This window comes from Oncorhynchus kisutch, linkage group LG24, assembly GCF_002021735.2.
Source record: "Oncorhynchus kisutch isolate 150728-3 linkage group LG24, Okis_V2, whole genome shotgun sequence".
In the NCBI taxonomy this organism is placed as follows: domain Eukaryota; kingdom Metazoa; phylum Chordata; class Actinopteri; order Salmoniformes; family Salmonidae; genus Oncorhynchus; species Oncorhynchus kisutch.
This window is the reverse complement of record NC_034197.2, coordinates 19,606,161-19,620,146: the sequence shown is the minus strand read 5'-3', so window position 1 is coordinate 19,620,146 and position 13,986 is coordinate 19,606,161. Positions and strand designations below refer to the sequence as shown.

General features: G+C 43.6%; 1 protein-coding gene across 1 annotated transcript in view; it reads right to left on the bottom strand.

Annotated features, from left to right (window-relative positions):
* The window catches only part of nphp4 (nephronophthisis 4), a 193,223-nt gene that overhangs the window by 85,315 nt on the left and 93,922 nt on the right, over window positions 1-13,986 (bottom strand). The window contains exons 9-10 of the mRNA XM_020458628.2: window positions 1,001-1,192; window positions 700-832 (exon numbers count right to left, since the gene is read on the bottom strand). Of these exons, the coding sequence (XP_020314217.2) occupies window positions 700-832; window positions 1,001-1,192 (325 nt within the window). The remainder of the gene's footprint in view (window positions 1-699; window positions 833-1,000; window positions 1,193-13,986) is intronic.

Here is a 13,986-nt window from a genome sequence, read left to right as displayed (position 1 = left end):
CAAGGGGCCATATCGGGCCCTGGCCAAAGTCTCTTCCGGGTACTCTACTTCTTTGTCGGAGCATTCTAATCCTGTAGAGAGCAGGTGGTGCCAATGAGATAACACTACGGTGGTTGGGAGTCCCATTATGCATATTGCTTCTGATGGATGGTAGTCAGAACTTTGAAGCCCTTCTCCAGGGGTGACTAACTGCAGCAGTGTGTGTGCCTGAAAAGTATGTTGGTCTGCGAGCAGCCTTTCTGTCATTCCATGCTTTCCCTGTTATGATAAACAAAACCTGTTATGGTGAGGAAACAAACACAGGCGGTGACGTTTGAAGTGATTTCAAAGTCCAATTCAAACTAGAAATAACCTTTTCTATGTCAGCCATTTTCAAAGGGAATCTCTTCACTACTTAGGAGTTCAGAATGTGTCAGTCGTTTGGGGAAAAAAAATGTTTCGTTTTTTTTAATTTTAGAAGACTAAAGCCATTATGAGAAATAAAAGGACATTGTGACTGATGCTGCTGATACATGTCAGCTATGTGATTAAGACAACATAGAAAAGCAGAAAAAGCTGGATGTTGGCTATTGGATACTTCAGTTCAAATAAAAATGTTAATAAGGATAATGTCCAGAAAAGCAGGAATTCCTGATGAATCAGGAAGAGTCCCATCCATGACTGATACAGATGGAGATATCCCCCCGTGATGATATGTACCTGGTGAGGGTGAGGGAGGTTTCCTCTGCTGTCCTGCCCTGCTCCTCCTCAGAGACACGGCTGTGCTGGACGAGGCCTTCTGCACTGAGCTGGAAGACAGACGGAACCTGACCATGTCCCTCTCATCGACCACCTCAGAGAGAGGACCAGAGAGAAAGACAGAAAGCGAGAGAGGCAGAGCGAGAGAAAGACAGAAAGGGAGATAGAAAGAGAAGTCAGTGTGGGACTGCCAAATGATCAGCTGATCCATCATCTCATCTAATGAATTGGTTAATATCACACATTATGAGAAATATGTTACCTGGGCAGGACTTTGGCTGTTGGAGGAAGAGGTATAGGCCATGATTCCATAGGGGTTGGGCGTAGAGCCGCCCTGCAGACTAAGCTTCACTTCTTCGGCCCTCAGGGCACCCCACTCCTGGAAGGGGCACCACACCCCCCAGCGCAGGCACTGCATGAAGGCTGTCCGGGAGATTGTGGAGGTCGAGGAGAGCTTTGGAACCCAAAAACACCCAAAGTCAGTAGAACCTTTAGCGGTAAAGAAATACTTCAAGCCTTATATGTAGTGTGAGGCACAACACGTTGCCAGACAGGAAGAAGTGTAGAGAGCTCCTTGTGACCTTATGTTCCCGAAAGGGATGAAGAGGATTCATAAAGTAAGTAAGCAAGCATGTGTAGTCTATATGTTATAACTGCTGCTACACAAAATAATTCAACGTAGAAAAATAACCATTTGTGAATACTAGCTATCTTTATTTGTGGGAGTTTATACCATTCCTGTTAGTATTCCGATCAGGAGCAGTGGAAATGGTTTTGAAGTCAGTATACCGTCAGAGGTCCTTATCAGTCAACGGTCTTCTCGACAGTCAAAAAAAGTTCAATTTGCTCCAATGGCTTTCTCAGCAAATATTGTATCATGGTTGAAAGAGGTGAAAATTAAATGGCTGAGGAAAAACAATAGTGGTGCAGCAATTCCAATTTGAGGGCATTGTCCTTTCGCTCCAGGCAAGACTGGAGTCCAAGGTTATTATAGTTGTGATTTTCTATTCGGTTTTTTATTTCTAGTTTAGTTTCAGTTAGTTCATTCTTGATTTACTACTTTTGTTTTAGTTTGAGTTTTATAACTTATTATATTATTTAGTTTCAGTTTTAGTGTTAGGGAAAGAAATTAGGTAGGCTAGGAGCCATTTATTTGTAGGCCTATAGCTTGTGTTTTGGGGGATATCAAATTTTCCCACTGGGGGGGCCGTAATACACAAGGTGATGAGTCAGTTCATAGGTTTGGTTATGTTTAAATTATAAATCAATCTTAATGAGACTTGACTATGTTGCCCAGTTGTCAGTTACGACGAGTAAGACCTCTTGTAGGTTGAGCAACACAGATGCTGTGCCTCATTGAAGCAGGCTGATATGCCCATAAACGAAGCACTCCGTCCTTTCTTGCTCCATCCGTCTACACACATGGTTATTTCGATGTCTCTTTCAGAATCTCCTGAACTTTCTGGGTTGCTGTATCCATTTGCAAAGCAATCACCTCGTTTACTTTAGAAGTGCCAGGAGTATTACATTTGGGATCAAGTGTTTGGTTGAATTTTCTGAAGGCTGGCTAATAGCACAGTCTTGTGGACTTGCCAGACTGGATGAATACATGAATGAGTGCTTCTTCTATTTAAATTTTTTTAACTCATTTGAATTAGGTACCATGTTTCTGCTATTTTCAGGCAAATGGCTAATGTGCATTGTCCTAACGTTACGGTTGATGTGCAGCTACTAAGAGCTGGTGGCTGTCTCACCTTGTCTTTATCCTGAAATTGTTTGTATTTCTTGGTGGGCGCTGTTCAGATTAACTTTGAGGTTGGTTGGCTATTTCCCAGTTCCACACACGCTGCTGATACTACAACACATTTGCTTTTGTCCTTTCCAGCATTGCTTTACTTTTTGTTGCCACCATTGTTCACACCTCTGGTTCACACTCAAGCACGCCCTGATTTCTTCCCTATTAGAACTATCACTAACTCCACTGATAGCTATAGTGATGCACAAGCTAGCCTATTTGAAATGTCGGCATATACTCTCAGCATTTACCCGCCAGATTCAGAAGCTTGAAAACTCCATAAAAAAAATAAGATTGAAAACCCCTTTATAACTGAACAATGAGTTTTTCCATTTTAGTTAGTTTTGCAGTCAAATATAGTTTCAGTATTGTTTTCGTTATTCAAATGTTTTTCTTAATTATTTTATTTCAGTTTACTAAATTGTTTTCCCATTTTAGTTTTCATTTACTATAATAACCTTGCTGGAATCCCAGAGGAATGTTACTGAAGCATGTTCAGTCTATAGGCCATAGTATGAGCAATGTGGTCATGATCAGGGGTTCTGTAACTGGGGGTCGATAGAAACTAGAGGAACAAAGGGTTCGCACTCAAAAATATGTGGCATAAAGCTTACTTCATTATTCTCTATTTTAAATGTTTTACTGCTTCAGTGATAGTGTACACAGACATTTCAGATTTACAGCCTTCTTCAGTGTGTAGGTACAATTAGATCAATCTCCTGGGATTTCGCTTGTTTACCTTGTTAACCACCTGAATCGAATTCAGGGATAGTTTTGGTGTTTCAAATGAAGAGGGTGGCTTAGCAAGTAAACTGAAAGGGGAAAAAAATATTTGAAGGCAAACTGAGGGGGAAAGAGGACTATGTAGAAAACAATTTACACCATTTAAAGGTATACTTCAGGATTTCGGCAATTAAGCCCTTTATCTACTTCCCAAGAGTCAGATTAACTCATGGATACAATGTGTTGGTCTCTGCATCCAGTATGAAGGAAGTTAGAGGTTGTTTTACAAGCCAATGCTAACTAGCACAATTACTGGAAGTCTATGGTATCTACTAGCAGTTACAACAGTGTCTCCTGACCCCTCCTGTCTCAGCCTCCAGTATTTATGCTGCAGTAGTTTATGTGTCGGGGGGCTGAGGTCAGTTTGTTATATCTGGAGTACTTCTCCTGTCCTATTCGGTGTCCTGTGTGAATCTAAGTGTGCGTTCTCTAATTCTCTCCTTCTCTCTTTCTTTCTCTCTCTCGGAGGACCTGAGCCCAAGGACCATGCCCCAGGACTACCTGACATGATGACTCCTTGCTGTCCCCAGTCCACCTGGCCATGCTGCTGTTCCAGTTTCAACTGACCTGAGCCCTAGGACCATGCCCCAGGACTACCTGACATGATGACTCCTTGCTGTCCCCAGTCCACCTGGCCATGCTGCTGTTCCAGTTTCAACTGACCTGAGCCCTAGGACCATGCCCCAGGACTACCTGACATGATGACTCCTTGCTGTCCCCAGTCCACCTGGCCATGCTGCTGCTCCAGTTTCAACTTCCACCTGACTGTGCTGCTGCTCCAGTTTCAACTGTTCTGCCTTATTATTATTAGACCATGCTGGTCATTTATGAACATTTGAACATCTTGGCCATGTTCTGTTATAATCTCCACCCGGCACAGCCAGAAGAGGACTGGCCACCCCACATAGCCTGGTTCCTCTCTAGGTTTCTTCCTAGGTATTGGCCTTTCTAGGGAGTTTTTCCTAGCCACCGTGCTTCTACACCTGCATTGCTTGCTGTTTGGGGTTTTAGGCTGGGTTTCTGTACAGCACTTTGAGATATCAGCTGATGTACGAAGGGCTATATAAATACATTTGATTTGAATAGACTTCTAGTCATTGCGCTAATGCTAGTTAGCAACTTCCTTCAAACTGCACCAGAGACATAAAAATGGTATCCACGAGTTCATTGGACTCTGGGGAAGTAGATAAAGGGCTTCTTTGTCAAAATCCTGAAGTATCCCTTTAATGTTCATGTTGTGATGTACAGCACTTGTAATATTCATTGATATTTGCGTCATATTAATTACTGATATTGCACAGCTCCTCAAATATCATGAGCCTTCTATGTTTGAACGAATGCATGCACGCGCACTTCCTAGCTAGCCCCGTTCTACAGTAGGCCTTAATACAAGTGATACATCTCCCCCATCACCTGAGAACAGTCACACGTGTATTTTAGGAGCAGATTTGTTGTGCTTAAACATGATTTACAATGAGTCCCGTGGCGCCTCTACTTCACTCTGAAGACAGCCATTCATGGAAAAAATTTAGTTCCCGCGAGCAGTTTCACAGAATCGATTAATAAGCCGGTCAGCCTCAGACCAAAGTAATCAATCACAGGTAGGGAGGACGAAATACATAAGAAACCCTGCATGTGCCAAGGCCACGTCAGATACAGTATTCTAGAGAAATAAAATCATTCTGAATGTGTTCCGTTCAACAACAGATGAATAAAGCCCCTCAAGGTTACATCCTGACCAATTTTGTATACAGCATAAATAAACCCTGGATTGCTGATGCTATGTATTGGCCAATGAGAGGCTTTGAAGCCACCGGTCCGCCATACAGAGCTCGCCAGGTTGTAGTCTTAAAAAATGGAAATGAGTTACATCAGATTCGTTCAGCAATTGGGAAAGAATAGGGTTTTGGGATAAACGCCGAGAATAAGGTCTGAGGTTAACACAGGCTTAGTATACATTATTTTGGGCTTTCATCCAATAACACTACAAAAACTCCATTAATTTCCCCAAAGGCTTTGGTCAAGTTAGTGCCTACAAAAAGACGCTGTTACTACTGCTCTCCCCAGAAGAAGCAGGCCCTTCATAAGAATAAATGAAATTCTACAGTATTTCAATGAAATGTTTCAAGTGGGGACAGTAACATTAGAATTACACTTAAAGGACATTGTTTATATATATCTATCTTAATTTTTTAAAATGTTTAGCACACAATATAATAAAAAATGATTCATTAGGGTGTCTGTAATAGAATAAATGTGGCAAAAACAAATGTAGACATTAATAAATGCATTTCTATATGTTCCCCAAAAATGTTACAATGGTGGGGGAGTGTCAAGATGAAGGTGCAGTGGCTTTTAATGGGACCCATACAGTATCGTGCAAAAAGTTGACCAAAAAGCACCTAAAAGCAACTGGATGATCAAGACTCTTGGAAGAATGGTCTATAGACAGATACATCAAAAGCATAACTTTTTGGATGACATGAGTCCCATTATGCCTGGCGAAAATGATGGTTTTGGGATGCTTTGCTGCCTCAGGACCTGGACAACTTTCCTTAATAGAATGAATAATTAATTCTGCTATCTATCAGAGAATTCTACAGAAGAATGTCAGGCCATCCGTTTGTGAGCTGAAGCGCAGCTGGGTCATACAGCAAGACAATAATACAAAACACACAATCAAGTCTACATGAAAATGGCTAAAAAACAACACATTTTAAGTTTTGGAATAGCCTAGTCAAAGTCCAGACCTAATCCTAACTGAGTTCAAGCAGTTCTGCATGCAAGGGTGGGCCAAAATTCCTCCACAGCGATGAGAGACTGATCAACAACTACAGGAAGCATTTGGTTGAAGTCAATACAGCTACTTAGTGTAAGGGGGCAATTACTTTTTCACACAGGGGAATTGGGTGTTGAATAACTTTGTTAATTAACAATATATATTTTTTGTTATTTGTAAAATCAGATTCCCTTTATCTAATATTAGGTTTTGGTTGAAGATCTGATAACATTCAGAATCAAAAATACGCAAAAATGTAGAAAATCATAAAGGGGCAAAAACTTTTTCATTTCATAAAGTGCATTCGGAAAGTACTCATACCCTTTTCCCACATTTTGTTACGTTACAGCTTCATTTCTAAAATGGATTAATTAAAAAAATGTCCTTATCAATCAACACACAGTACCTCAATGACCAAGCAAAAACAGGTTGAGAAATTTTTGCTAAACAAAAAGGTCCCACAGTTGACAGTGCATGTCAGAGCAAAAACCAAGACAAAGTCAAATGAATTGTCTGTAGAGCTCCGAGACAGGATTGTGACGAGTAATTATGTAAATGTGATATTTCAGTTCTTATTTTTAGTATATTTGGAAACATTTCCAAAACCCTGTTTTTGCTTTGTCATTATGGGGTATTGTGTGTAGATTGATGAGGGGGGAACTATTTAATCCGTTTTAGAATAAGGCTGTAACATAACAAAACGTGGAAACAGTGAAGGGGTCTGAATACTTTCCGAATGCACTGTATTCCCCCAGCAAGTGCAGACATTAACTGCTACTTCACTGAATTGAAACTCGAAAATGGGGGCCGTAAAAAAGATAGACATATATATTCCCAGGAGGCACTGCCTGTTTTTCCATTTCACGAGGTCGAATTAATAAGATGTTTCGTAAGAAACATTAATTCAAGCGAGTCCATTTGAAAGTGATGATTATGTAAAAATGACTTAACTAGGGAGAGATAAGTTTGTGTGGTGGAAGTAGCCAGTAAAAAAATATGAGGCAATTTATCTAATGTGTCTGTTTTCTACACCCTCTCTTTTGAGCTCTCGCTCAGAGCAGACTGTCGTGTCTAGCACATGGTCTAACACTTTGTTCTGCAATGTTTAATGAATATTCTCGGTTTGGGTTTGACCTGTGGGAAGAAATGCTGGTTGGATATCTGAGGAGCAAATGTGAGGGGAAACAAAGCACCAATTACAGGCGTCTTCTACAGTGCAGAGAATGCTCTTATCAGCCCAGCGTTCGCCTCTTATCACAAACTTCCAAAGTCTTCCAACTGTAGAAAACTGCTCAAACTTGACTAAATTACTGTTAGTGCATTTTATATCCACACGAGCTGGAGGCGAACAACCCTTTGAAACTGGGCATGTTTCTGCATAGATAGCTCTTCAGCACAGCCTTCAGAATTCAGAACTGCCACGATAGCATCAACATGAACCCAAACACTCTTATTAACTGGCACAGAGAGGGTTCTTTCAACAAGATACATTCCAAGAAATCTTTATTACACAGTTTACCACCACCAAACACAGCCGATAGTATACAAGCAATGGAACAAAAGGAGCCCATTCAGGGGACAGTTAACTCCCTAACACAATTTTCTGTGTGAGGTTTTGAAAGAGCACTCCGTATCGGCATCAATGTGGTGTGATCTACACAAACTGCATAGAGCAGCAACTCAACTGGGCAGACAAAAGCATCTTGTGGAGATTCTCAATACGGCTCTTCAATCATCATCTGAGTAAACAAACAAACAGGGACATTATAAATAGGTACTGTACGGCTGAAGCCGGGTGGGAAATGCAACATTTATTATGCGGCTAATCTTTGAACACGAACATACTGTATACAGACAGTCAACATTGTTCAATGGCAGAAGTAAGCTCTAGCATTGTGTTCTCTCACTGAGTGAATATTGCAATCATCTAGTAGAGGGAGCTCAACACTATGCCAAGGAGCGGATGTAGGCGGTTTAATTGTGATGGCTTGAGGGGGGACATATGGCCATTGGTCTTAGTAAGCTCAAGCCCCCCTCCTTGGATCAACACAGTGCAAATGAGTAGGTGACACCTCCAAGATCAGGAGCACTAACTCATTCTGTAATCTTACTCAGTGAGTCATGTTCAGCTACAATACAATGAACGACCTGTCGTGACAACAGAGCGATGTTGTCTCCATGCCATCAGATTCCAGGGTGATAATACTGAATGTTGGTCTATGCCCTCAACTACCATATTCAGATGAACTAATAAAAAAGAGAAGCTTGCCTTTAGCTATGCAAATGTGTAAATGTTATGTGACAGTCATTGGTTTGAAAAACAATCCTTTCAGAAACTAACTAGGGTCAAGAAATCCCTTCAGATATTTTGAAAATATATAGTCAAGAAATTGGGTGTATATTTAAAAAAAAAAAAAAAAGTGTCATTAAGTTGCATTTTGGAAGCAAACACGCATATGGTAATGCAACAACAGTGGAGATGAGAGAGAAAAAGAGAAAGGGTTGCCTGAGGCAAAGACGAGCGAGAGGGAAACTTTTTCAGAAAGTTATACAGAAAACAATAACAGCAAGCGATGTCACTGCACACATAGGCCTCATTGCTGAAAATGGCAAATAATTTTTCTGGGAGAAGAATCCATCAAGCGTGTTTAGTCGAGTAAAATGCAATGTTTTGGCATCCGCAGACAAAACAAGTATTTCATTGTCAAATGTGAAATTGGGGGAAAATATAGATCTCATGTCTGTAACCTGGGGCCACAAAATCTTCAAACTTTGAAAGAGAGACCACCTGAATTACAGACAGTGACCAATTCAGGACCTCTAATACAAAGATTCATTTATTAACTTTGCCTGAGTTAAGCACATGCTGACTAGACCGGCCACGTGGGTGAGTTCACCATCACACTCATGTTGATTTTGTACATCCACTCCAGAAGTGATTGAGACGCGCAGGTTGAAATATCAAAACAGCCTCTAACCAACTATATTAATTTGGGGACAAGTCGAAAACACATGAAACAATCATGGACATTTAGCTAGCTAGTTTGCTGTTGCTAGCTCATTTGTCCTGGGATTTAAACATTGGGTTGTTATTTTACCTGAAATGCACTTTGGATCTCTGTAGAATTGTTGAATAACATTTACAGTATGTGTGAATGTATTTTGCAACGCTCGAACACTCAACACGAGCGGTGTCGTCAGCATGTTAAGTAGTCGAATCTACGGAAAGATAAAAAACAATTAGGCATTAATGTATGCAGCCTTTGAGATTCCCAAAAAGTAGCCTGACTTTCAACGACTCAGGCTTTTTCTCAAGCAGTGGGAGATTGGGAATTATTCCTAAATTAGAGGAAAGAGCATTGATGGGAGACTGAGTCTGATAGTTATTACTATTAGTGCAGTCTGCTGGGCGGTTGGAGTCATTATTTCAGCCAAAACCCTGTGACAGGAAGAGGCCCAGAGCTTTCCACTACTTATTCTCCACCATGAGCAGCCCAGCAGAAAGTGAAGAAACATGCACCGAGATCATTAACTTAACATTTTCATCCATCTGCTAGAAGACTCAGTCACTCGGATTCTGTGTTCTTTTCAACTCAGCCCCACCAAGACCAAATAATGCTTAGAAGAGCTGAGTTGGGTGTCAGATTCAGCCTTCGCTGATTGCAGAATCCTCAAGGAGAGTTCATGCGAGCTGGGACTTTTGCTGAAACCAATTTATTGTGGAATAGACAGTCATTGTTATTTTCTGGGGATTCCAGTGCAGGCCTGTGGAGTGAACATAAGTGCAAAGAATACAAACATCCAAAAGCAACACAGGAATTTAATAACCGTGGGTGAAGGCTTTGCCATAGCATAAAGAAGGGGATCACCTCTTCTGCGCCAAAGCAAATATTAGTATATCAACCACATCCCTTCAAAGCAGTCAGTGGGCACAATCTAACTTTTCATTTAGCCCAGCATATGATTGAATAAGATGTCGTTCGGAGGGTTAAATTGTCGAGTATGTGAGAAAAAGTAATTATAACTACCTCTGGCCATTTCTGCACTTCAAATCAAACTTGCCCTTGTTTTTATTTGTTGGCTTTATGTAGGCTATTTTTACATAGTTGGTAATGGCAATATCAGTTACTTTTTAGGTTTGTATCATTTTAATTTAGGTTTGGATATAATGTTTATTAACTACATGACAATGACTGAGATATGAAGACGTTATTATAAATTAAATTAAACCATTTCACAGAAATTTGCATATGCAGAATGGTAGAAATTGTAAGATAAATTGGCATTCCACCTGAGAAAGGTTGCCGAGTACTAGTGTAGCCTATTAACGGGAACTTCAGGAGTAATGGCAGAATCTGACAAAGCCAGCTGGAGCGGGAGGAAAATAGTTGGGTCAGGTTAAAAGTAAGCTTAGTGTCAGACTAGCGCAATGCATATAGTTAATTTAATTAAAACACATAGGTTGTGTCTATACAGTGTAGTCGGAAAGTATACAGTCGTGGCCAAAAGTTTTGAGAATGACACAAATATACATTTTTACAAAGTCTGCTGCCTCAGTTTGTATGATGGCAATTTGCATATACTCCAGAATGTTATGAAGAGTGATCAGATGAATTGCAATTAATTGCAAAGTCCTTCTTTGCCATGCAAATGAACTGAATCCCCCAAAAAACATTTCCACTGCATTTCAGCCCTGCCACAAAAGGACCAGCTGACAGCATGTCAGTGATTCTCTCGTTAACACAGATGTGAGTGGTGACGAGGACAAGGCTGGTGTAACGGCGTTCTTCGTTTGTTGAAAGATCCGCCACCCCTAATCAGCCACGACCATGGCCTAATAGTCCTCACCCAGAACCCCACAGAACTGAGGAGCAGCTCGTGACTGAGGGGCATCTTGGGACTGAGGGGCAGCTCGGGACTGAGGGGCAGCTCGGGACTGAGGGGCAGCTCGGGACTGAGGGGCAGCCCGGAACTGAGGGGCAGCCCGGAACTGAGGGGCAGCCCGGGAACAGAGGGGAAGCCCAGTACTGAGAGGAAGCCCAGTACTGAGAGGAAGCCCAGTACTGAGATGAAGCTCAGGTAGGTAGTAGGCTCCGGTAGATCCTGGCTGGCTGGCGGATCTGGAAGATTCAAGTTGACTAGCAGATCTGGAAGATTCTGGTTGACTAGCAGATCTGGAAGATTCTGGTTGACAGGCTGATCTGGAAGAATCTGGTTGACTGGCAGATCTAGAAGATCATGGCTGACTGGCGGATCTAGTTGCTCTATGCAACTGACAGCTCTGACTGCTCCATGCAGGCTGACAGCTCCTTGCAGACTGGCAGCTCTTTGTAGACTGACAGCTCCATGCAGGCTGACAGCTCCTTGCAGACTGACAGCTCCTTGCAGACTGACAGCTCCTTGCAGACTGACAGCTCCCTGCAGACTGACAGCTCCCTGCAGACTGACAGCTCTGACTGCTCCATGCAGGCTGACAGCTCCTTGCAGACTGGCAGCTCCTTGCAGACTGGCAGCTCCTTGCAGACTGGCAGCTCCTTGCCGACTGGCAGCTCCTTGCAGACTGGCAGCTTCTTGCAGACTGACAGCTCTGGCTGCTTCATGCAGACTGACATCTCTGACTGCTCCATGCAGGCTGACAGCTCCTTGCAGACTGGCAGCTCCTTGCAGACTGGCAGCTCCTTGCAGACTGACAGCTCCTTGCAGACTGACAGCTCCTTGCAGACTGGCAGCTCTTTGCAGACTGACATCTCTGGCTGCTTCATGCAGACTGACAGCTCTGACTGCTCCATGCAGGCTGACAGCACCCTGCAGACTGGCAGCTCCTTGCAGACTGGCAGCTCCCTGCAGACTGGCAGCTCTTTGCAGACTGGCAGCTCCCCGCAGACTGGCAGCTCTTTGCAGACTGACAGCTCCATGCAGACTGGCAGCTCAGGCTGCTTCAAACAGGCAGGAGGCTCCGGCAGCGCTGTAGAGAGAGAAGGCTCTGATAGCGCTGAACAGGCGGGAGACTCCGACAGAGCAGGAGAGGCGAGGCGCACTGTAGGCCTGATGCGTGGTGCGGGCACTGGTGATACTGGAGCGAGGACACGCACAGGAAGCCTGGTGCGGGGAGCTGCTACCGGAGGACTGGTGTGTGGAGGTGGCACAGGATGTGCAAGGCTAGGGATGTGCACAGGAGGCCTGGTGCGTGAGGCTGGCACCAACTTCACCAGTCGACTAACACGCACCTCAGGACGAGTATGGAGCGCTAACTCAGGTGCCATCAAATCCCCGACACGATCCGTCGGACGAATATGATATCTATAGCACCAAGCTAGCAACTCCCTCATTACTCTCCACTCCACTTTCCCCATTAACTCCTTCACAGTCTCTGCTTCGCTCACCTCTAACACCGGCTCTGGTTCTGGTCTCCTCCTTGGCTCCTCACGATAAACAAGGAGAGTTGGCTCAGGTCCATCTCCTGACTCAGCCACTCTCCCTCTGAGCCCCCCCCCAATAAATATTTTGGGGTGACTCTCGGGTTTCGCTCTGCGCCGCCGTGTCTGTCTCTCCAACTCCATTCGCCTATAGCCTTCCTCGCACTGTTCCAGCGAATCCCATGCGGGCTCCTGCACTCTCTCTGGGTCGGCCGCCCACCTGTCGATTTCTTCCCATGTCGTATACTCCATGCCATTGCTGTCCATTACGTCTTCCCATGTCCATTCCTCCTTTCGCTTTTCCTGCGGTCGCTGCCTGTAACCACGCCGCTCGGTCCGTGTGTGGTGGGTGGTTCTGTAATGGCGTTCTTCATTTGTTGAAAGAGAGTCGGACCGAAATGCAGCGTGGTGGTTACTCATGTCTTTTAATGGAAAAAATTACGATACATGAAATAACTAAATAAATACAAAAACAACAAACGGAACGTGAAACTTATTACAGCCTATCTGGTGAACACTACACAGAGACAGGAACAATCACCCACGAAAGACAAAGCGAAACTCAAGCTACCTAAATACGGTTCCCAATCAGAGGCAACGAGAATCACCTGACAGCTGATTGAGAACCGCCTCAGGCAGCCAAGCCTATACAACACCCCTAATCAGCCGCGATCCCAAATGCTACAAACCCCAATACGAAATACAACACGTAAACCCCTGTCACACCCTGGCCTGACCAAATATATAACGAAAACACAAAACACTAAGACCAAGGCGTGACAGCTGGAGATCCCTCTGTCATGCTGATTGAGTTCGAATAACAGACTGGAAAGCTTCAAAAGGAGGGTGGTGCTTGGAATCATTGTTCTTCCTCTGTCAACCATGGTTGCCTGCAAGGAAACACGTTCCGTCAATATTGCTTTGCAAAAAAAGGGCATCACAAGCAAGGATATTGCTATCAGTAAGATTGCACCTAAATCAATCATTTATCGGATCATCAAGAACTTCAAGGAGAGCGGTTCAATTGTTGTGAAGAAGGCTTCAGGGCACCCAAGAAAGTCCAGCAAGCGCCAGGACCATCTCCTAAAGTTGATTAAGCTGTGGGATCGGAGCACCACCAGTACAGAGCTTGTTCAGGAATGGCAGCAGGGAGGTGTGAGTACACAGTGAGGCGAAGACCTTTGGAGAATAGTCAAGTGTCAAGAAGGGCAGCAAAGAAGCCACTTCTCTCCAGGAAAAACATCAGGGAAAGGCTGATATTCTGCAAAAGGTACATGGATTGGACTGCTGAGGACTGGGGTAAAGTCATTTTCTCTGATGAATCCCCTTTCCGATTGTTTGGGGCATCCGGAAAAAAGCTTGTCCGGAGAAGACAAGGTGAGCACGACCAACAGTCCTGTGTCATGCCAACAGTAAAGCACCCTGAGACCATTCATGTGTGGGGTTGCTTCTCAGCCAAGGGAGTGGGCTCACTC